The sequence below is a fragment of the Pteronotus mesoamericanus genome, unplaced genomic scaffold (assembly GCF_021234165.1).
Source record: "Pteronotus mesoamericanus isolate MK-2021 breed Mesoamerican mustached bat unplaced genomic scaffold, CSHL_Meso_final contig_22, whole genome shotgun sequence".
NCBI lineage: Eukaryota > Metazoa > Chordata > Mammalia > Chiroptera > Mormoopidae > Pteronotus > Pteronotus mesoamericanus.
Genome location: NW_026555090.1, coordinates 2,376,052 through 2,399,556, shown reverse-complemented (window position 1 = coordinate 2,399,556; position 23,505 = coordinate 2,376,052). Strand labels below are relative to the sequence as shown.

The 23,505-nt window shown below is 47.8% G+C and overlaps 1 protein-coding gene across 3 annotated transcripts in view; it reads right to left on the bottom strand.

Moving 5' to 3' along the window:
* SLC47A1 (solute carrier family 47 member 1) overlaps positions 1-23,505 on the bottom strand; it is a 52,066-nt gene that overhangs the window by 5,950 nt on the left and 22,611 nt on the right. For 2 of the 3 annotated variants that reach the window (XM_054571159.1, XM_054571161.1), the window contains exons 4-14: positions 20,841-20,989; positions 19,911-19,953; positions 16,638-16,682; positions 15,481-15,578; positions 15,125-15,222; positions 14,909-15,022; positions 14,761-14,828; positions 5,691-5,799; positions 5,504-5,579; positions 534-603; positions 187-319 (exon numbers count right to left, since the gene is read on the bottom strand). In XM_054571159.1, coding sequence (XP_054427134.1) covers positions 187-319; positions 534-603; positions 5,504-5,579; positions 5,691-5,799; positions 14,761-14,828; positions 14,909-15,022; positions 15,125-15,222; positions 15,481-15,578; positions 16,638-16,682; positions 19,911-19,953; positions 20,841-20,989 — 1,003 coding nt within the window. The remainder of the gene's footprint in view (positions 1-186; positions 320-533; positions 604-5,503; positions 5,580-5,690; positions 5,800-14,760; positions 14,829-14,908; positions 15,023-15,124; positions 15,223-15,480; positions 15,579-16,637; positions 16,683-19,910; positions 19,954-20,840; positions 20,990-23,505) is intronic. The other variant, XM_054571160.1, reaches the window with a different exon arrangement.

Here is a 23,505-nt window from a genome sequence, read left to right as displayed (position 1 = left end):
GCCCGCCAGGGCAGGAGGACGTGGGCTTGCAGCCCTGGGCCTCGGGCTCCCTCCTGCCCCTGCCCGTCCCCGCCGCTCTGACGGGCACGCGATGGAGGTGGAGAAGCCCTACAGCGCCCGCCGCTCAGTGAAAGCCTTCCTGCTGAGAGTCGCTTCGGGCGTGAGGAACCCGGGGTTAAAGCTTACCGATCACTCCCAGTTTGGTCGTAAACATCAGTGAAATCCCGATGGGGAGACCAATCACATAGTACCCAATGGCGTTAAAGATGGCTCCAACTTTCTGGTTCCCACTTCCCCTCAGAATGCCACCACCTGTACACTGCGGGCAGAGAACAGGCACCAGCGTGAACAGCGCGATGCCTGGGAAAGGCGCCCAGTCCCCGAGCTGTCCCATCTGTGCCAGTGTTCTTATAAAGCAAACAGAAAATGTTCAGTGTTGCCTACCCACCCCCACTTCTCTGTTTCAATTCGCCATCATCAGAAGCAGCACATGGATTGTAAAGGTGCCTAAGGGACTACTGTGTAATACTTACAGCCAGACTTTCAAAGAGATGGGAAACGGCATAGATCGGAACCACTCGAGCCACGAGAGCAATGATGTCTCTGTCAGGAAGTAGAGCACACGGGGGTCAGGAGCAGAGGCCCGCAGAAGTGAACGTGAGGGTCCCCAGGGCTGGGCCTCGGCTTCTGGGCATTACAGGGGAGGCTCGCACAGGCCGCTCAGGGACCACCCTGCTGCTCCTGGGGCCTGTGGGGAAACCACTCTGCACTGCATCTCACGCCTCTGAGAAGAAACACATAATCCGTTTGGTCAGCAGAGACATTTAAATCCAACAGTCTGGCCCCGCGTGTGCCTTCCTGTTCATCTGAATGAAGCACAACAGAAGGAGGTTCTCTCTACAGAACCGAGGTTGGCCAGTTGTAAAGGCTGTGGGGAGCGTTTACAGAATTATCCTCGGTTCCTGGAAATGGGCCTTAACCTCTAAAGCCAGACGCTTGGGTTGAAGGCCCCTGGTCGGAGGGAGCCTAGAACAATGCTGCCCCTGACATGAGGAGGCAACAGGGTTACAAACCTTGAGCCGCTGACAGAAACTCGAATGCTGGCAACAAACATTTGTGGAATGGATGAATAAGTAAGAACCTAGCACTGAACAAGATGATGACAGCCCCCCGCCAATAAAGGACAGAAATACAGTTCTTTTCTTAAAAAAAAAAAAAAAAAAATTTATTTTGACTAGGTAACACGTGAAAATGGTTAAAAGATAAATATGAAAAAGAAGTCAAGAAAAACCTGTCTTCCACTCCTGTCCCCGTTTGATCCCCCCGCCACCAACCCCCCCACCCCCGCACCAAGGAACAACTCTTCTCACTGTCTGTGCTTGTTGAGCGTTTATGAAAAATAAGGAAATACAAATACATATTCTTATTTTCCCCTTTTAGATTCTATTATTTCATATCACAGCATTCTCTACATGATGTCCTGCACTTTTATTTTTCTACCTATTACATTCCACCTAGTATATTACATATAATTATATAATTAAATATTCCTTCCAAATATATTGTTTTTAATGTGCTCCTGAATTCTGTCCACTAATATTTTATTTTGGATTTTAAAATTCATATTAATAAGTGATATTGCTCTATGACTTTCTTTTTTATTGTGCTTTGTCAGAGTTTAGTATCAATGTCATATTTGCTTCATGAACAATGTGGAAATTGTCCTTTTCCTGTTTTCTGGAATAGTTCTGACAGCATTAGAATTACCTAAGTTTGAAAAGTTTTATAAAATCCTCCTTTAGAAACTTCTGGGATTGGTGCTTTTTGAAATTTTGAAATAATTTTTTTAATTCTAGTCAAGATGTTGGCACAGGTAATGTGGTCCTCTGCCTCTTCCCCAACCACATCAAAACTACAACTAAACTACAGAGCAACCACCATTCGGAACCACCTAAAGTCCAGCTGAACAGAAGTCCTGCAACTGGGGAATTAAAGAGGCCACATTGAGACTGGTAGGAGAGGCAGAGATGTGGAATGGGCTGGTCCTATACCTACATGTGGCAAATAAAAACAGGGAGGGATACCTTGGCTTCTGAGGTCCCCAGCCCATGGCCAGTGCCAGTGCCAGGAAGAGAAGTCCCCATAACTTCTGGCTGAAAAAACCAGCAGGGATTGAGGTTGAGGAAGACAAAGGGCTTCAGGAGTCCCAGGCAGTTTTGTTTTTTTTTTTTAAGATATCATTTATTTATTTTTAGAGGGAAGGGAAAGGAGGGAAATATCAATCAGTTGGCTCTCACACACCCCCAACTGGGGACCTGGCCTGCAACCCAGGCATGTGCCCTGACAGGGAATCGAACCTGCAAGCCACAGCAGCCAGGACCCAGGCAGTTTCTCTTGAAGGGCCCACACACAGACTCGCTCAGACTCGCTCCCTCTGAGCTCCTGCAATGGAGCAGTAGCTTGGCAGAGGCCACTGCTCCTTTGATGAGCCCTCCCTGCATGGAGCTGGCAGGCAGGCACCATATCACCTGGCTCAACTGTTCACCCCACCCTACCCATCTTGAGGGCCCACTCAAGCTGGTTCCAGTGGCTTTTCCATACAAATGGCCTATGTGGCTCATGCTTCAGATTTTCCTAAAATCTCTCAAACAAGGAGCATCTGGCTTCAGTGAGCCCCGTATCTCTCACTAAGTGGCCCCCAGCCCGGCACTAACAGCAGCCGGCCTTGGTTCACAGCTTGGCCTCACCAGGGCGCCTCCGCGCGCAGCACAATAGCAGCCATCTACAGATTGCTTTGTAGCTCATGCTGGGTGGCCCCGGGCAGAACACAGGTGGTGGCAGACCTTGACCTGTATCTCCCAGGAGGCTCTAGAGCCTGCACACCCAGAGGACAGCTTCAGGCCACGTCAAAGCATCACCACGGTGCCCCTGCACAAGCAACACGCTCAAGGTGGACTCAGTGGGCACCCGAGTCCCGCTGAAGGAAGTCCTGCTCTGTGGGGCGGGTCCTTGCACAGCTGATCCTCCACGGTGGTTGGAGGTCAGTGGTCGGCGGTCACAGCCAGTCCTTGAGGCTGCTCTGCATAGGGGTAAATCCCTCCCGCTGATGTGCCAACAGCAATCAAGGCTCAACTAACTACAAGAGAAGAGTGCATGCAGCCCACATGGGGCTCACAACTCGAGTGCCCAGTTTGGGGGATAGGGGAGCCTGTACCACTGGACCCTACAGAACACCGACTACATTAGGTCACTCTACCAAGCCTGGGAGATGTAGCAGTTCTACTAATACATAGAAACAAACACAGGGATGCTGGAAAATGAGGAGACAAAGAAACATGTCCCAAATGAAAGAACAGAACAAAACTCCAGAAAAAAGAACTAAACAAAGTGGAGACAAGCAATCTACCAGATGCAAAGTTCAAAACGCTGGTTGCTCAATGAACTTAGAAAGAACCTCAACAGCATAAAAAAGACCAACCAGAAATGAAGGATACACTAACTGAAAGTAAGAATAATTTAAAGGGAATCAACAGTAGAGTGGATGAAGCTGAGAATCGAATCAGCAATTTGAGATATAAGGAAGCAAAAAACACCCAATCAGGATAGCAAAAAAGAAATAAAAAATAAAAAGAATCCCCCCAAAGGAGGATAGTGTAAGAAGACTCTGGGACAACTTCAAGTATACCAACATTCACATTACGTGGGTACTAGAAGGAGGAGAGAAAGAAACTGAAAATTTATTTGAAAAAATAATGATAGGAAATTTCCCTAACTTGGTGATGAAAATAGACACAGAAGCCCAGGAAGCACAGAGAGTCCCAAACAAGATGAACCCAAAGAGGAACACACCAAGACACATCATAATTAAAGACAAAGAGAATCTTAAAAGAAGCAAGAGAAAAGCAGTTAGTTACCTACAATAACGCTGCCAGCTGATTCCTCAACAGAAACTTTGCAGGCCAGAAGAGACTGGAAAGAAATATTCAAAGTGATGAAAACCAAAGACCTACAACCTAGATTACTCTACCCAGCAAAGCTATCATTTAGAATTGAAGGACAGATAAAGAGCTTCCCAGACAAGAAAAAGCTGAAGAAGTTAGTTCATCACCACCAAACCAGTATTACCAGAAATGTTAAAGGAACTTTTTAGGAAGAAAAAAAAATAAAAAGATAACAATAATAAAATTCCTATAAATACATATGTATCAACAATTGAAACTAAAACAAAAGAAATGAACAAGCAGAATAGAAACAGACTCATAAATACAGAGAACATTCTGATGGTTGCCTGAGGGGAGGGTGCTTGGGGGTGTTGGATGAAAAAGGTGACGGGATTGAGAAGCACAGTGGGAAGTTACAGAACAGTCATGGGGACGTCATGGGGATGTAAAGTACAGCACAGGGAATACAGTGGGTAATACTTTAATAACTATGTGTGGCCCTGATAGGTGTGGCTCAGTTGGTTGGGCGTCATTCCCCAAGGCAAAGGGTCACCAGTTCGATTTCCAGTCAGAGGCCCCTGCCTGGGTTGCGGACTGGTCCCTGGTTGGGGTATGTGTGAGAGGCAACCAATTGATGCTTCTCTTGCCCATAGATGTTTCTCTACCTCTCTTTCTCTCTTCCTTTCTCTCTCTGAAAATAATAAAATCCTTAAAAAATTTAAAAAAAAAAAACCTGTATGGTGTCACATGGGTGCAAGACTTGTCAGGATGACCACTTCGTAAGTTATGTCTAATCACTGGGGTGTACAGCTGAACCTAATATAATAATGTATGTCAACTCTACTTGAAAGTGAAAAATGATAAACAAAAAAAGAGTTTTAAAGGTAAAATAATTTTTTCTTATTTCTTCTAAGGAAATCAGTCTTTTAAGACCTAGTATGTTTTCTAGGGTAAGTTCTGATAAATTATTTTCCTAGAAAATTACTTATTCCTTCCAGATTTTAAAATTTACTTGCAAAAGTTATGCAAACTAGCGTCTTGTGTTTTAAAAAAGTATTGCTTTGTGATTCCCCCTGTGCTTCATTTAGAGGTGCTCTCTGTTCCTGCTGGATCACGTTAGGCGTCTGTCATTGTCAGAATCCAGAACACAGTTCGCTGGTGAGTTTTTAACTTCAGTTCGGCTTGGCAAATATATTATGCAAATACTACAAACCAGGTACCCTGGCACATTCTGAGATTTCACAATGATTTTTGTCATTGGAATGAAATAGTTAACTGAAAATGTATCACTGGTACCAGAAAGCAGTTCCCTTCCTTAAAATACAGGAGTGCCCTCAGCACCAGAACGCACCTCCACCGCCCGTCCGCTGGTTGGCGCTCCAGGTTGCAGAGCAGTCCCCGCGCCGATCCGCTCTTCCCCGGGAACATCACTGAGTTCCCGATTTTGCACACGGCTCGGGAACCCCCCAAGACGCAGCCACCCCAGAAGGCAAACGTGGAAGCATCCGCCCAGCCATTTCTTTACCACAGATAACACATTTCAAGAAAATCGCAGCACTCACCGGTCGGTAGTGAAAATGTACCCCACTAGGTCCTTACAGCTTAACAGCAGGACACAAAAGACTACAGCGAAGAGTTCTGAAAGGGCAGAGAGACGGCACAGTGAGAAAGGACGTCTGCGGGCAACGCGGGGCCTGGGCTTCCGGGCGCGGCTGCGCAGGTGGGTCGCGGACCAAAAAGCTGAAGCACCTGTGACCAGCACGGAGACCACGGAGGACCTCTTGGCCTGCTCGATGTTTCCCGCGCCCAGCGCGTTCCCAATGCGGACGCTGGCAGCCACGCTGAAGCCGGCAGGTACCTAAGGGGCAAAGGAGGCAATGAGCGCGCGGAGCCGGAAAGCAGCCCGGGCGTCGCCGTGCACCTTCCCCAGAGAGGAGGCACCAGGTAAATCGGGCTTCACACCTCACCAGTGACACTTCGTCCTACAAATTATAAGAAGACTGATCTGCAAAACCTGTGCCTAGAGGGGAGCGCCCCCCCCCCGCCCCCAGGCTAACACAGAACCTGGAACCCGGGGCCGGGATCCTTGTCACAAACCCGGTTTCTCGGCAGAGCGTCCCGCCCGGGCCCTGCATAGCCAGCTCTCCCTCTGGGTGTGGAAGGACAGGCCGCCAGGAGCCCGAGATGGATCTGTCCCCCAAAGACCGTCAGGGAGCAAGTTTAGAAGACAGAACCCTAGTATGGTGACGCCACGCCCGAAAGTGTTGGATAGGGGGAACTTAAGAAAACTGCTCCGGCAGGTGTGGCTCAGTTGGTGGTGTGTCGTCCTACAAACCACAAGGCCGCCGGTTTGATTCCCTGTCAGGGTTACAGGTTCGGTCCCCAGCCAGGGCACGTAGGGAGGAAGGTAACCAGTCATAACCAATCGATATTTCTCTCTGATATTGATGTTTCTCTCCCCCTCTTTCTCCCTCCCTTCCTCTTGCTCTAAAATTTAAAAAATTAATTTAAAATTTAAAAAAAAGCAGAAAGGTGCACACCAGCTGATGAGAGTGCTACCTTTTGGTGAGGGCAGAGGCGGTGCTAAAGGAGATCCAGGTGAGCGGTGTGGCGCCGGGGTTAGCAGCGGAATTCGGAAGCCAGACCGTCTGGGTCAAATCCTAGTCCAGCCACCTACCAGCTGCAGCCCTGGCCAGCTGACTTACCCTCACCACACCTCAGTTCTTATCTGAGAAAGGGATCTCATAATAATAGTACATACATGCTAACTACTTAGAATAGTGCCTTACACATACTAGTGTTCAGTAAAGATCAGCCATTACTATTATCTAAAAATTTACTACTTGAGAAATTAGTGTTAAGAAAAAAGATTCATCACTTATTTAAACATGAATTTTGCCTTCTGATCAGGATTGCTAAAGGACAAAGCTATAGAAAATCTGAGTCTCCCAAAAAATTATTAATTGCAATGAAAAAGAGAGTAAATTGATAAATTGATGGTGGAGAAACCTGGCAGAAAGTGCTTTAACCAAGCAATCAGTTAATATCACCAAAAATGGGACAAATCTGTGAGTGACAAAATGGCAACTGATATTAGACCTTGGTCCAGAAACCTTAGTTCTTGAGTTCAGCTTGGAAAGAGTTTAGAGCCAAGGACTCAAATTATAAGAGAAAGTTTATTTATAAAGTCAAAGAGGTAGAAGAAGGGAGCCGTGGAAGGAGAGAGCCATCTGGGCTGCATGGGCTCAGGAAACAAATAACAGAGGCAAAAAAAAGAAAATGGAGGGGAGATCCTTGGAGCTTAGGAGAAAGGCAAAGGTAATGGTCTTGGGGGAAGTACAGACACGCTCCAGAGGGGGTGGGGGAAGGTGTGGACATGCCAGAGAGAGGAGAGAACATGAGATGAGTCCTTTGTTTTGACGGTTTCTATCTGGAGGTCCCAGCAGAGGAACTTTACATAACATTCATCAACTCTCCAGGTGTGTCCTTTCAGGGTCGTGGTCTCTGCTCATTGGCCAGTGCCAGGGCAGGGGCCATCAGTCATCGCAGCTGGCCCTGGTGTCTGCAGTGGCATTGATCTGCCTGGCCTTGCTGCTTTTCTGGGCCTGGAGCTGGATCACAGCTGAGGCCTGGATGTTAGCTCTAGGGCTCAGTGCTTAAGGGAGTGGTCGTGCCAGGGCTTGTGTGGTGGTTGAATGAGACTATTCTCCAGCTCTCTTGTGAGGCAAGAGACAGAATAGGAAATCCTGAGACACTGCAGCTGTCATCAGTCAGCATCCTGGCTTCTGAGAATCACCTGGTGACATTGGATAATAATTAGCACTGTGGCTTCCTCCCTAAGTGGATAATCAAGGATGATTTTGGGAAATCCCACGTGCAGAAGCTTAAGTAAAACCCTTATAAAGCCTGTAACTGTTCAATAAAAGAGGGCCATTCCCTGGCCAGAGGTGGCCCGCTCCCATGTCTTGGCAAGTGTACTTTCCTTACTAAGTGCCCCACTTGATTTGCTTTCCAGTATCTGTGTGGTCATTTCAGCTCTTTGTTCATGATTGCCAACAGCCCGGGCCCCACCGCCATCTGCAGCAGTTCGGCGAGCCAGCCTGGAGACCTGGGGAGATGCCGAAAGGGTGAGGCAACTCCTTGTCCCCCCGTTAGTAGTTGGAGGAGACTTGCGTTCTCTCTGTCTCCTTGATGACTTGAGTAACCCTGGCACCTCGAAGAGAGTTTGCTGCCTTTCTGCGGGCACAGGTCAGGCAGTCAAGAGCCAAAATGGCACCCGCTGATTAAAAGACTCCCATGTGACGATTACCTGGTTTGGGTCAGGGTTAGGGACTAGCATTCTGCCAGGCACAAGACAATATCCATGCAGTGAGGCTCACTGTAAAGCAACATTGTTCCTTCCCCCTCCTTCAGTAAGCCAACCATGTTCCTCCCAAGACATGCTTCACACATTGAATTTTGGTCCCTCTATTTGCACCTCTTCCCTGCCTGCCTTTTCTGTAATGTTTGCATTACACATGTTTGCATTTGCTGAACATAGGTCAAGGTCAGTGAGCATGTCAAAATCCCGTTGGAGGCCTTCCCAACCCAGATTAGATTTGTAAAATAGATAAACTAGAATGCTCCTCCCCCTCCTCAGAGGAATTAATTATGAGAAGCAGAGGACCCGAGAAAACTAGTTTGAGTTAATCAATTATAAGAAACAGCAAAAACTAGTTCAAGTTAATCAATTACAAGAAGCAGAGGAAACTGGTTCAAATTAACTGAAGCAGAGAAAATTAGTTTGAGTTAATCAATTATGAGGAGTGGAGGAAACAACCTTATTTTGTATACCTTTTTGCCCAAATTTTTGAGAGAAAAATAAGGATGTGCTTTATACATGGATAGTACTAATTCGCATTATACCTGGGAACTAGTACTAAAACAAGGGTGCATGCTATACAAGGCAAAATGCGGTAGTTTGAGTTAATTCCCTCTCTTGTACTTTAACAGCAGTTTTTCTTTTGGTCTCAGGGAATGTTTCAAATGACTGGCATAGTCCCCTGCCTACAACTTACCCAGACTCTTCATGAGGCAAGCCATGCCCAACTAAACCGAAGCCTCCGAGTTAGATACCAGGAAAGAGGTACAATAAAACTAGTCCATAACAACTCTAGTTTGTTTTCTGCTTGCTGGCACACTCAAGCTCTCTTAGTTTTGCCAGAGACATCTGGAAGCTTAGAACAGTGGGATAATGGGGATGCCCCGCAACCCACTGGGAAACCCGTTAGGCAAATGAAGGGGTAGAAATGCCTCTAGGGAGCTAGGAAGTTCCACTGTCTTTCTTTCCGCCGGTTATGCCACAGACAGATGGGGAATACACCCTCTATTCCCTCAGGATCCCTATTGGCATGTATTCTTAGAACAGGGAAAAATTTGACCCTGAAACTCTCAACAAAGAGAGGCTAATCTTTTGCAATATGGCCTGGCCTCAGTAGAACTAGAAGAGGGGGAAGTTTGGCCTGAAAATGGGAGTGACCATTCCAACACCACACTCCAGTAGGATGTGTTTGTAGAAGGCTGGGCAAATGGTCAGAGCATCCCTTTGTTCAAGCCTTCACGGCCCTGCATTGCAGTCCAGTCCCCGTTCTGGGCCAAGGGAGGCAGCCCCTTGAGGGGTCAACAATGGCATCCTAGATGACCCCCGTCTAAGTTCCCCACCAGTGTCTCGGGGGTGGGGGGACCAAGGAGGCCCCCGATCCGTGAAGACTCTGCTCCCACTGCAGAGGAATTAAGCCCTCCTCCCCGCTACTACCAGAAACCTGGTCCAGCAGGGCACACCTGGAGCAGAGCCTCGTGTCTCCCCACCAACCCTGCCCTTCTGCCCCAGAGGGAAGTAGCAAATGCAGAAGGTCCTATTCGGGTACATGTACGCTTTTCAATAACTGACCCGCAGCAGTGCAAAGATAGATTAGGAGACGTCTCCAAAGATCCCTCACACTTCATTAGTAACTTCCAAACCCCTTAACCCTTGCCGTTGGTATGTCCTGGAGAGAACTTTAAATAATCCTGACCACCTGTTGCTCTCCAGCAGAAGCAACAAATTTGGGAAGAGGCCTACAAACATACAGTCCAATTAAGGAAGGAATGAGCAGAGCCAGCGTGAGAAAGGTAGGGAGGAAAAAGCAAGCCAAACTAGTAGTGCCAGCTGTTAGCAGCGCAGTTGGCAATGTCCAGCCACCTCCGAGTAAGCCAGGGAAGCCGCAGAAACACCAAGGGCAAAAAGGATCAAACATGCTTTAAGTGTAAACACCCTGGACTCTGGGCAGGGGATTGCACTAGGCCACCCCCAGGGCCATGTCCCATGGGTAGAGGTAGACACTGCTTCCTGCCCAGGTAGACTGCCCCCATTCCCAGAGTGGAAAGCAGTCACACCTAAGGCCATGGCAGCCCTTGAGGACAGAGGCTGCTCAGCAACAGGTCAGCCCCAGCCTATACTAGTATTTTGATCTCTACAGAGTAACCCCGGGTAACCCTTGATGTGGCAGGTAAGAAAATTAATTTTCTAGTTGATACTGGGACCACTTACTGTGTTCTCAGTTCTTACGCTAGACCTCTCTCCTCTAATTCAATTAATATTATGGGGGTTGAAGAAAAATCTCGAACTTGTTTTTACACACCCTCTGTCACCTGTCAGTTTGAAAGCCTGATCATTCCACAATGTCCTATACTGTTGCTAGGAAGACCTCCAACTCCTGCTCAAGAAAAAGAAACCTTAAAGGCAAGTCAATATTAAAATCTTTCTGGCCCTGGCTGGTGTGGCTCAGTGGATTGAGTGCAGGCCTGTGAAACAAATGGTCGCCAGTTCAATTCCCAGCCAGGGCATATGCCTGGGTTGTGGGCCAGGTCCCCAGTGGGGGGTGCTCAAGAGGCAACCACATATTGATATTTCTCTCCCTCTCTCTATCCCTTCTCTAAAAATAAATCTTTTAAAAAAAAACCTTTTTTTTTTTTTTTTTTTTTTTTGCTACCATTCTGTACTTTTGCTGCTCCTTCTTGGGTCAATAACTCTTTTCCAAATTACCCAGGATTTTCTCTGGGGCAATACTTGTAACAATTGCTGGGTTGCCGTCACCAAAGATAACACAATGAGTCAGGAATATGCCTAACAGTACTTTGGGCCAAACAAACTAATCCTAATCTTCCTGTACACAAAACCTGAGCCTCAAGGTACTCTTGCCAGCCCAGGAACCTGAATGGACTTTTAAGTAGATTAGTTTTTGGTCCAGGAGGGTGGGGCTTGTTCTCTAGTTAATACTTCTTGAAACAAATGCTTGCAAAATATTACAGCAAGCAACGTGGCTAAAAAGATTGTATCCCAGGAACCCTGAAACTATCTGGGATAGCATTAAGGATATATTCCCTCAGTAACTTGGTTTATTATGATGATTCTAATCTCTAGCCCTTGCATCTTAATTTATATCTTCCATATAAACAGTTCCTCATCAAACAGTCCCACATCAGGATGATGAAGCTCCATGGTTTTCAACCAATCCCTAAGGAATCCGATGCCAACATCTTACAACACACAGTGTCTGTGTCGATCTCAGGAATTCCTCTCCAACCACTAGACAAGATACGGCAAAAGATTCATGGTTTTCAGCAGGCTGGGTCCAGTAGGAAGCAAATACAGAAAATTACCATCCTCCTAGAGCAACCCCAAAAAAGAATTTTTGAGAACCATGTCTTCCAGGGGGAAATTAAGGCGGGAATTAGAATAGGAAACCCTGAGACACTGCGGCTGTTGTCATATCCTGGTTCCTGAGAGTTGCCTGGTGACATTTGATAATAATTAGCACTGTAGTTTCCTCCACAAGCAGGCAACAAAGGAGGATCGTGGGAAATCCCATGTATAGAAGCTTAAGATAAAACCCTATAAACCTGTAGTCTGTTCAACAGAAGAGAGCCATTCCCTGACCAAGGTGGCCTGCTCCTGTGTCTTGGGAAGTGTACTCTCCTTAGTAAGTTTCTGCTTGCTTTGCTTTACAATATCTGCGTGGTCGGTCCAATTCTTTGCTCGCAACCACCAAGAACCCGGACCCCATCTCCATCTGCAGCACTTGTTCCTCCTCTAAAGGGGTCTGCCACATGACAAGTAACAATCCGGGGAAGAAAAGGTCATGGTAGGGTCTACACCACATGGCCAGCGGTATGAAAAGTCAGGGAGTATAAATTGCATGACCAGCAATATGCTAGGGGATATATGGACCAAAAGGGGCCATATATTAACCTGACAAGCTCAGGTTAATAGGACCTGAAAGGCAGCCTTAACAGACTCAGACCTAAAGTAACCACAAATGACAGTCCGAAATGAAAACTTACTAACTAAAAGCAGCTCATGGTGGGTATTCATGTCCTAGGCTAGTATTTTTCCCTAACAAATATCAGTCTTTACCTTAACTGAGCCTGTCTGTTGTCTTTTCGCATCTATGAGAACAGACCTTTGGAACGTCAAGGTAACTTCCCTTTTTCCAAACCCCTTGGGCACAATCTGAGACCACAAATCCCCTCATTCTTATTGTTATCAAGTTAATTGTTGACTGTTAGCTATCCTGTACCCACCTATGTAAAAGGTGTGTATGCCCGTCATTTTACTTTTTATCCAATCCCAGAGGATTCCCTGCTTTGCTTTCTCCCACCTCTATCACCAGTGGATTTCATATAACTCCCTTATGTCTCCTTTGATTGGAATATATAAAATAAGGTGCTAAACTGCCATTCTCTGGAGCATTTCTCAATTTGTTGCGATTTTGCTTCCCAGCAATTATCGTCAGCTTGGCTCAGATAAACTCACCAAACTTTTCTACAGATTGAAACGTTTGTTACGTTGACAGAGGAAAGGTCCTACCCTATGATTTAGGCGCCTGGGTCTTTCCACCCTGGTAACTTTTCGTGCCTGGCTCACTGTTCCTACCCTGCTCGCATCTGTCTAACCACCTACTATGTCAAATCCACAGCAAATGTAGAGTCAGAATGTGTTCATGAGGATGTATCAGCAACAACAAATTGAGGGAAAGCCTTTATATAATAGCTTCTATTCTTCTAATGATCACGGTAAAGAAAAAGACAGGCAGAGGATCTGTTCTAGATTAAAGGACACTACAGAAGCAACACCCTAATGCGGGGGGGGGGGGGGGGTGAAATTATAAAGGACATTATCAGAACAATGGATGGAATTTGAATACAAACTGTGGAGAGAGAGAAGGCAAGCATATGGGCTGCAATGTCAATAATTGGTTAATATGAGTAAAGGGTAAAAATCTTTTGATTAGGGAGAAACATAAATATAAATTCTTATAAGCCTGTTGGGAAGCATATGGCAATATACTGTATGCAAAACACTTAAAACCTAAAACTTGAATTTATCTTAATGAAATAATCAAACAAGTATACAAAGATATTTGTCCTAAGATGTTCATTGAAATGTTATTAATAATATTGAAACAGCCCTGACCAGTGTGTCTCAGTGGTTTGGGCATCGTTCTGCAAACTGAAAGGTCTCCAGTTAGATTCCCAGTCAGGGCATGTGCCTGGGTTGTGGGCCAGGTCCCTGGCTGAGGACGTGCAGGAGGCAGCCAACCGATGTTCCTCTCGCACATCGGTGTTTCTCTTCCCTTTCTCCCTCTCTTCCCCTCTCTCTAAAAATAAATAAAATCCTTAAAAATAATATTGAAACACTGGAAACAAAGTAAATATTCAGCAGCAGGAGATCAGTTTAAAAATTATACTATATACAAGGGATTACTATGTACCATTAGGCAGTTTGAGTCAGATATAGTTACTAAACTTACTGAAATCTAAAATACATAGAAATATAAGAGGTGTTGAAGGAAGAAGTGCAGGTTAAAGTCTACCCATAATACAAAGAAAAAGACTAGGTCCTCAAGAAAATGATTCTTTAAAAAAAAAAAAAAACCCACCCAAGAAATGCATATCTATGTACTTTAACATACGATGAGTCTGGGGGCGGGGGTCCCAGTGTTAGCATGACTGCAGCGCTGGGGCGCGCGCGGGCCTCGGTCCCTTTCCCCAGCCCGTGCTCCCTTTCTATCCCATCTTTCACTTTGTTTCTAAAGGACACTTGCAAACTGGACAAGGAAGCCTTTCAGAGCTGACATTTTCAGTAGAACGAAGACAAAAAGAAAGCCTCTAACAGCTGGGTTCTTCCCTGGCACATCGACATCTCCGTCCCTGGTGAGGCTGAGTGAACATTCCGTTGTGTCTAGGCCACAGTTTCTTTAGCCATTCGTTAGACCCCTGGGCTGTTCCTACTTTTTGGGGATCCTAAATAATGCTGCTATGAACACAGGTGTACACAGCTGCTCCTGTCCCTGCTTTTCAGGCTTTTGGGTCCAACTGAGGAGTGGTCACACCAAGTTTTAAGAGGATCAGGCCCAGGCAGCTTGGTGAGGCACAGGAGCTCGGCCCCGTTGCCGGAAACCCAGCACCGTGCCCCTTCATGCCCCACCTGCCCTCAAGGCATTTGCATTGTGACAACTCTTCGGCAAGTGTGGCAATCAAGTGAAACCTTTCTGGTTTGAACCATGTGGACGGATGGGAGACCAGCAGTGAAGGAGTCATTTAGAGATTCTCCCCAGTCCCCTTCCACTTACAGGAAGACCCCCGCCAAACCAAAAGGGCACTTTCAGTTTCTAGGATAAAATTTTACCTTCTTGAATCGTTTCACAGATTCTGACTGTTCCATAGGAAGCCCACGCTCACCTTAGGACTCTCAAGAGACACGGTTAGCACCTCCACAAGCCCAGGCTTGGACACTCACCATGAACACAACAGTGGCCAGCTCATACACCACGGACTGGGCTCCCAGCTCCACCATGCTGAGGATACCTGGGGGAGACACAGCCGGCGCCCTGCTTGCACACAGGGCCCCCCGACCCCAGCCGCCGCCCACCTGTCCCTGCACTGACCGCTCAGGAAGCTCCCGATCTCGTAGGCCCACCACTCGATGCACAGCATGAGCATGCTGGGGACGGCCAGGCGGAAGAAGGGGCCCCAGTCCTGCAGGCACTCCAGGGACCAGCCTGCAGGAGGACACAGACCCCGTCACAGCTCCGCGGCCGCCAGCCTGCCGCTCAACCCGAGGCAAAGCCGCATCCGCGGTGGAAACAAAAGGCAGCCTTTACCTCCCCAGGTAGCTTGATGCAGTTTCTTCCAGAAGATGTAGAGAAAGAGGAGCAGAGCCAGGGAGAACTGGGAAATCAAGTTGGCCAGTGCAGAACCCCTGGGAGGAACAGTCCAGCAAGGGAGGTGCCGTTCTCCCCGTCCCCGGCCTCGCTTAGCAAGGTGAGCGCCCGCCCCTCGCTGGCACCGCCCCTCCAACGCAGCGTTATTTCCCGGCCCAGCTGGTGGGCCAGAGTGGCCCGAGGAGGGGACCACACGGGTGCGCGGGGACCTGATAAAGGTCTCACTTTCTCCCACCTCCCTGGAGAAGCCACATGCATGTCATTCCTTCTCGGTCCCCAAAATTGGTTGGACTCACATCACACCAAGATGCAGCTGATGGAGAAACAGATAGTTGATGAGGACATTGACAAGGTTGGCTGCGACCCCGGTGACGATCTGGGGCAGAACGATTCCCTGCAACGAGGAGAGGCCAGCCCCTGGTGGGGACCCCGGAGACCTCCCGGGAGGGCTGTCTCCTACCCACCGCACGCGGGGCTGTCCTGACTGGGCGCCCCGGCCTTGCTGCCCCCGCCCTCCCACCCTCTCCGCCCCTCCGCTTCCTCCCCTCTCTGAGCCATGAGGGGTGAAGCTCCGGCCAGAGGGCAGCACGGGCAGGAGGCGAGAAGGCGGCAGAGAGGAGAGAAGACAAGTGGGCAGACGCCAGCAGGGGTTAAAAAGTGTAAACAAGCCTGTGGGTGAAAGAATAACACGTTCCTCAACCCAAACTGAAATTTGGAAACTTGACTGAAGAAGAGCTTATGAAACTGGAGTGTGGAGTGTATGCCATCATATCTGGCTGTACTCAGAAGTACAGGGGCTAAACACCCAGTCTTATTTGGTATCTCAAACTAAGACTTAAGGCGTGAGGGTTGCAATGGCACTGGATGTGGGAAGCAAACAGCTTTTACCTTGTCAGACAGACCCGAGCTGACAGCACAGCTCTCCCGAGCCTCACAGGCACGCTCTTACTCCCCGGGAGCTGCGGACAGCACGAGGCCAAGACCTGCTGTGCTCCAACCCCATCCTGCCAAAAGCAGTATTTCCAAGCGGGGGTCACATAAGAATTTCCAAAGCCAATAATAATGTGTCTTTTTAAAAAATCTTCACTCAAGGATGTTTATTGATTTGAGAGAGAGAGGACGGGGAAGAAGGAGAAACATTGGGTAAGAAAGAAACATCAATTGGTTGCCTTCCATACACGCCCTGACCGGGGATTGAACCCGCAGCCTCTTAGTGTACGGGGTGACCAACTGAGCCACCCGGTCAGGGAAAGGTGTCTTTTTTGGTTTTTTTTTAACATATCACTTCCCAAGCCGCTCCACACAAAAGGCCGGTGCGCACAACCTGGGGAAATGCGTGACAGTGGCCCTTGGCTCCCGGCCTCCCTGTCCTCTGAACACCTTCAGGGCCCCCAACCCCCGAAAGCTGCGAAAGCCGGTTAGCCCCACAAAGAAGAAAGCCAGCCTGCATTACCTGGGTGAACAGATATTTAACCTGTAGTGTATAAAGAAACGTCGCCTACAAGAGAACAACAGAGATGAGTGTTAGCATTTTGGCCCGGCCCTGCCAAGGTTGCCGAGACCCCGTTTCACTGCCCTTGGCCCCGGCAGGCGCCACGGAGGGGAGTCATTGAGAAGGCGATGAGGGTGGGGGCAGGGTGTGCACAGTAGGGGTGTCCCACCCCGGGGTCTGGGGGTGCATGTCCTTGGCTGCACACCAGAGGCCCTTCTGCAGGTAGCAGGCTGTAACGGCAGCCCCGGGCAAACTCCAGGGGCGCGCCTCCTTTGTAGACTAGGCTACATTCTCTTTGGTGATAATTAAAAGAATATTAAACTTTTTAAGGTCTCAGGGTAAATTAAAGGCCACAATACCAATAATAAGAGCAGATGGCTACTTTCAAGGGCTAAATTGTGCCCACCCACTCATACATTCAAGCCCTAACCCCCGACGTGACTGTATTTGGAGATAATAAAGTCTTTGAAGGTGGGATTAAGTTAAAATGAAGCCATTAGGATGGGTCCTAGTCCAGCTGGCCTGGTGTGCTCCTGAGCAGACGGGAGACGCGAAAGGCAGCTGCGTCAGCAAGTGAGAAGAAAGGCCTCAGAGGAAGCAAACCCTGTGGCCCGCTGGCCTTGGACTTTTGGCTTCCAAAACTATGAGAAAATAGATGGACTTCTGTGTTTAAGCCACCCAGTCTGCGGTATTTTGTTAGGGCAGCGCTGGCAAATGAAAAGTCCTTCACGTCTCAACTGCAGGGACGTGTTCAGAGAGGTGCCTCCTTAGGGGGCGCCATCCTTGCGAGCATCACAGAGCGCAATGACACACTCCGGGGCGGAGTGGCCCACCACACGCCCAGGCGACGTCGCAGAGCCTTGTGCTGTGTAGGGGAGGAAAAATCATTTCCCTCTAACCCTTTAGTGCCCTTGGCCGAGACATCCCTGTAGTAAAAGACAGATTAACAGGAGAAAAGCAAACTAACGTTTAGTAACATGTACACCTCTTGTACACATGGAAGGGACCCAAGAAAACTGAGTAACTCGCCAAAATGGCTGAGACCGCCACTTTAAATACCATCTTCAGCTGAAGACAGAAGAAGATACTGGGGAGGGGGGTCAATTACAGGAAGTGACCAGGAAAAGCACAGTTGCATGGGTCAGATTGTTGTGTGGCTTTAAGGCCTGTCTGTGGGACTGAGATAAGGTCACCCCTCCTCCCTCGTACAGCCAGGGAGACTCAGAGTGTCAGCGCATTTTACTAAGGGTAACTCCTACTTGGTTTTCAGAGCTTCTCCTTTGTCTGCTGGTGGCGGGGGGCGGGGGAGGTTGTCTGTTTTTTTTTTAAGTTAATCAGCTTAAAATAACCCTTATGCCAAAGAGACATGTTTGGGGCGACAGATTCTGTCCCCCCACAGCTCGTACGGTACAACCCTATACAGCACGTGACTGTGCTGACTGCTGCGTGCACCTGTGACGCAGGGGTTAGAGTGCGTGTACGGAGCCGCGCTGCAGCGCTGGGACAGCTTCAGCTTCACCAAGTGGTGAGAGCTTCTCAGCCTGTGGCGGCCCAGAGGAGGTCGCTGGCAGACAGGCCTCCGTGCTGTGCAGATTGTTTTGAGCTAAAGGCAATTTTAGCTTCAGGTTCAAGAGAAGCTCCGGCCCCTCCCTTTAACTACCTAAAGCTAGAATTACGGGCCTTCCCCATAATAAAGGGAAGACCTTTATTTAATAAATACCCACTCTTTTTATCATCCTGCAATGACTCTTGGGAGTCCCAAGACACTTCACCTCACCCCTAGCTCAGAACATCTTACATACCGAGGTCCCCCTTTCTGTCCCTGAGCCTCTCCTGCACGTGGGGTCTCTGGCTCTCTCCTGCATGTGGGGTCCCCATGCACATGTACTGCTGATGTAAAACATGTCAAAACCTGCAGAGAATTTTTATGAGTTTATTTGAGCCAAACTGACAATTGCCGGGAAGCAAAATCTCAACAGGTTGAGAAAATGCTCCAGAGAACGGCAATTTTGCTCCTTATCTTATATGACAGTCAAAGCAGGAGACATCAGGGAGTTACAGGAAATGCACTGGTGAGATCAGGGAGGCAGGAGAAAGCAAAGCAGGGAAGCCTCTGGCATTGGATAAAACGGGAAATGGACAGGCACGTACTTCTTTCACACCGGTGGGCGCAGGATAATTAACAATGAACATTTACAGAACACGGACAGTACGGTAGGTGGGAGAACAAGGTAACAACGAGGGGTCCTGTGGTCTCCTGCTCTCGAGGGAGGTTGTGCCCGAGGGGTCTGGAAGAAGGGAATTTTGCTGACATTCCAAAGTTCTGTTATTGTAGATGCAAATAGACAATAGGCTCAGTGAAGGTAAAGAGTGACCTTTGTCAGGGAGAACACTGGCCTAGGACATGACTACCCACCATGACTCGCTTTTAGTTGAAAAGTTTTAACTTCGGACCATCCTGTGTGGTCACTTCAGGTTCCTGAGTGTGTATGGCCACCCTGCTGGCCTCCCCTGAGCCTGTCAGGTTGAGTATGTGGCCCTTTTTTTGTCCACAGTATGTATTAAATTTGGTTATTTTCTCTGGCTAATATGTTTCATGTCTATTTCATTATTGGACCAGCCAGGAGACCCTTAAGGGTAAAGGAAAGTTCGTTCCTCCCCATAAAGCTCCATTATAATCTTAAGGGACCACCATCGTATATGTGATCTGTCCAAAATATCATCAAGCTGCACGTAACTGTCCAGCTACCATGTACAACTGAGTGGTATCAGCTCAGACTATTCGCTGACCATGCACCTCTGTGTCAAACACTAACACACACTTGTGGTTTTGTGTGATCATATTCAGCAAGCAAAAGAACAACAAACAAACAAACAAACAAACACCTCACATCTAAAGGTTCAGAGTGAGGCCTTCACGTGTTCTGAGATGTGGAAGGATTTAGCCCTACACTCAACAAGAGTCTGAGCCCCTCTCTGCAGATGACCCCAGGGGCTCCTCCAGCTGCAGGAGTTCGGGACAGTGGCCCCCTGGAGTCGCCTCGACCTCGGTGTTTCTCGAGGGACACGTTTGTGGCTTTCACGGGCATAATTAAAATGGCCCCTTGCCGAATGGGCCAACGCCACATGTGGGAATCACGTGAGGCTGGTCCGACCCGTTGAGCTCCCAGGCGCCTCAGCTGCCGGTCATCAGTGCGCCTCAAGAAGGGAACCGCTTAACCCTTGAGAACTTACAGGAAGAGCTGGGATGAAGATCATGACATAGGTATGGGTGAGCCTATACGATAAAGAGAAAAAAGGTGACGAAGGTCCTCATTTCAAGAGCAAGGAGGGCAGGATCAACCAGCTGTAACTGCCTGTCACATTCTTGACTCTTTCAAATTAATGGACTTAAGCTGCTGGAGCAAATGTGAAAATTTACAATAGCACTTGTCATCTTATAACCCAAATGACCTCTTTAGGTTCTTCCAAGGCTTTACGTCTAAGACAGCATTTTTCAAACCCGGCACCAAGCTGGTTAATTCTCTGCTGTGGGGCACTTTCCTGTGTGCCCTGAGATGGTCTGTGGCATCTCAGGCTTCCACCAGTACCAATGCCTCAGTATTGATAACCAGAAATGCCTGCCAACATTGCCCAATGTCCCCTGGGCTCAGAGCCTCTGGTCTAAGACAAGGATTTTAAAGGTCTTTATCAACTAAACCAGAGGGTCTCAAACTGGGCAGCATATTAGAAGCATCCGGGTGACCTCTGAAAGACACTGATGCCAAGGCCGCACCCCAGACCAATTACAACAGAGTGTTGGGAAGGAGGGAGGGCCAGGCGGGCGTGGGTTTTAAAAGCACCTAAGTGATTTTAATACAACCTGGCTCAATAATCACAAAACCACAAATCACCCCCACAAACGATCATCTCACGTGGAGGGTGTTTGCAAATCTTATTTCTCTCAAAACTATTTATCCTGAAGTCACCCGGGAGAAGAGGGGCATGGACCAAGGTGCCCAGCGGGGAAAGCACCACGGCCTGGCAGGAGTCAGCTGAGGACAGCTCAGTCCCGGTGGGGGGTGGCCTTCTCCCTGGCCTTAGTAATTCCCAGAGGCTGTACTTGTAGGGGAGCCCCTCTCTGCTGAAATGGCCCCCACCCCGCCCTGGCAGGGCCCATCTTACCTGGACACGTCCGGGTCCTGCCCGAGGAGCCGCAGGATGTGCTGGGTGTTGAGGAAGAGTGCCCAGCAGGGGAAGCAGCAGAGAAGTAGGACAAGCGCGCCCCTCTGCAGGATGACGCCCACATGCTTCTTGTTGGGGCTGCCGTAGGTCTGGGTGCACACAGCCAAAACGAACCCATTAGTACAGAATCGGCACCCCACTGTCCCCCAAAGGCCTTAGAGCTCGCCTCACAAAGAGACGAATGGTCCTAAAGACTGTGCTGCATCCTGTCAGTGGTGGTGGTTCTTAAACCTCGCTTTCTGTAAGAATCGCCTGGGAATGTTTTTAAAATGCTGATGCCAGGGTCCCGCTAAAGCTGGTCTGGATTTCACTGGGTGGAGGGGGACGGGGTACAAATGTCAGTTATTTTTCAAAGCTCTCCATGTGATTCTAATGTACAGTTAGGGGTTACATCGCCAGGAAACTTGTTAGAAATATGGCCCTGGCTGGTGTGGTTCAGTGGATTGAGCACTGGCCTTTGAACCAAAGGGTCATGGGTTTGATTCCCAGTGCAGGGCACGTGCCTGGGTTGCAGACCTGGTCCCTTGTAGGGGGCATGCAATGTGCAACTGCACTTTGATGTTTCTCTCCCTCTCTTTCTCCCTTCCTTCCTTTCTCTAAAAATAAATAAATACAATCTTAAAAAAGAAAATGAAATACAGTACCTAAGGCATGGTAGAGCCACATTGGCTTACTAAAGCCAAACTGTGCACGTCTCTTCCCAGGTCCCTGTTTGGTAACATATGTGTGGTAGCGAGAAATTAGCTACAGAGCTACAGAGAGAGCCATTATATCACTAGAGTCAGCCAACAGTACAAGTCAACCACTCCCTCCCTGTGGAGGGGAGACTATTCCTTGACATGATGGCTGCCTGACTGCTGCCCCACCCACCACCAGCTAGATCCTGGCCATACAGAGATGGCTTCCTGATAATTCCCCCAGAGGAGACTGTCTACTCAAGCCCTCCCTGTTCCCCAGGCATGCTGGTTCTTGGAGCAGACTGTTGCCCTGCGTCAGGCAAGCACGCAAGGCATTTCCCTTACCTGGGGTGGGTTGCACCCCATCCACCCTGTCCTGTCTTACTGGGCCCCTTGGCACCTGTCATGCAGTGTGGACAATATCCACATTATTGGACTACTGTGCAAGACACTCCTCCTTCATAAGTTCCCTTAATAAGCTCTCGATGCAATAATGGAATTCTCATTCCTTTCTTTGGTCTCTCAGCCCTAGGAAATTTTACATATAAACATTGGTGAGCCAACCAGGAGACCTAAGAAATGGGCCTTGGGAGAGAGGCATCCACAGGGCAAATCCCAGGTCAGCCATGACCTCCATGGGGGGAAGGGTGGCCAATATGCTAGGCCTGTGGACTGACATGGGAGTACAGGGATGCCCCCAAAATGCCAGCTGATCTTATGCATTTGTTTGAAGAAGTTTGCTTTACATACTATGACAAGGAAGGAAAACACATGGCCACAGCTGAGGGCTGACCCCTCTCATGGGCAGTTTGACTGACCACAGACACCCAGCAGGAGGCAGAAGCCAGGGTTAGAAGACTAGAGGATGAACTAAAACTAGAAAAAGATAATAAAATAATGCCTACAACTCTGTTCACTGGGACTGGATGATAAAGTTTAGGGGGAAGAAAAGGTCTCTTTAGATCCCATTTCTTTTTTTTTAATCCTCACCTGATGACATATTTATTGATTTTGAGAGAGAGAGAAAGTTGTAAGAGAGAAACATCAATTGGTTGCCTCTCATATGCACCCCAACCAGGGATTGAACTCACAACTTGTGTATGTGTCCTGACTGAGGATCAAACCCACAACCTTTTCATATATGGGACGATGCTCCAACCAACTGAGCAACACAGCCAGGGCAGATCTCACTTCTTTTATGCGGCCCACGAGGTCTCTGCTTGTGTCTGTTTGTATGTTCACATGTGTCTATACATGTGTTACAGATATGTGGTATTTTTACCTCTGTATCATATTGCTAATGTGTAAATGAGCTGTGTTTAATTGGCTTAAAAAACAAACAAGCACTTGTTTGGACCGGCTACTCTGAGAAAATTTTGAGAAATGCAGAAACCAACCCAAATGCTTTTTGGGTTCACATGATATAAGATTAATCTTTAGTAAATAAAAAGCTAGCTTAAGTTTGTTGGCTTATGTAGAAGAGACATGCCTAAGAGTTATCAAAGGATTATGAATTCTAATTAAAATGAAAGGAAAATAATATACACTTTCAGTTAAAGAAGGAAAAGGTATAAGAATATATTTTTGAGAGAAAGGAAAGTAATTTTGTCCTAAAGCAAGGCTGGTTGTTTCAGAATGGAAAGAAGAAAAATGGGGGGAAATCTGAATATTAAAAAGGAGAGTTATACAATAGAACGCTTGTAAAAATTAATCTTCAGGAAAGAAATTCTGTGTGGTCAAGCTGAATTAATCAAGTACATGAATTTAAATATCAAGAGTAATCCGATGCAAAATTAGATTTTTTCTTGAAACAGCTCTGAGGTATTCTAGAGGCCCCTGGAATGCCTAAAAAGATTTGTTTTCTCTCCTTATAAAAGAAAAATATTAAACTAGGCTTACCTGGTATGGTGAAATTACATGGGAAATAT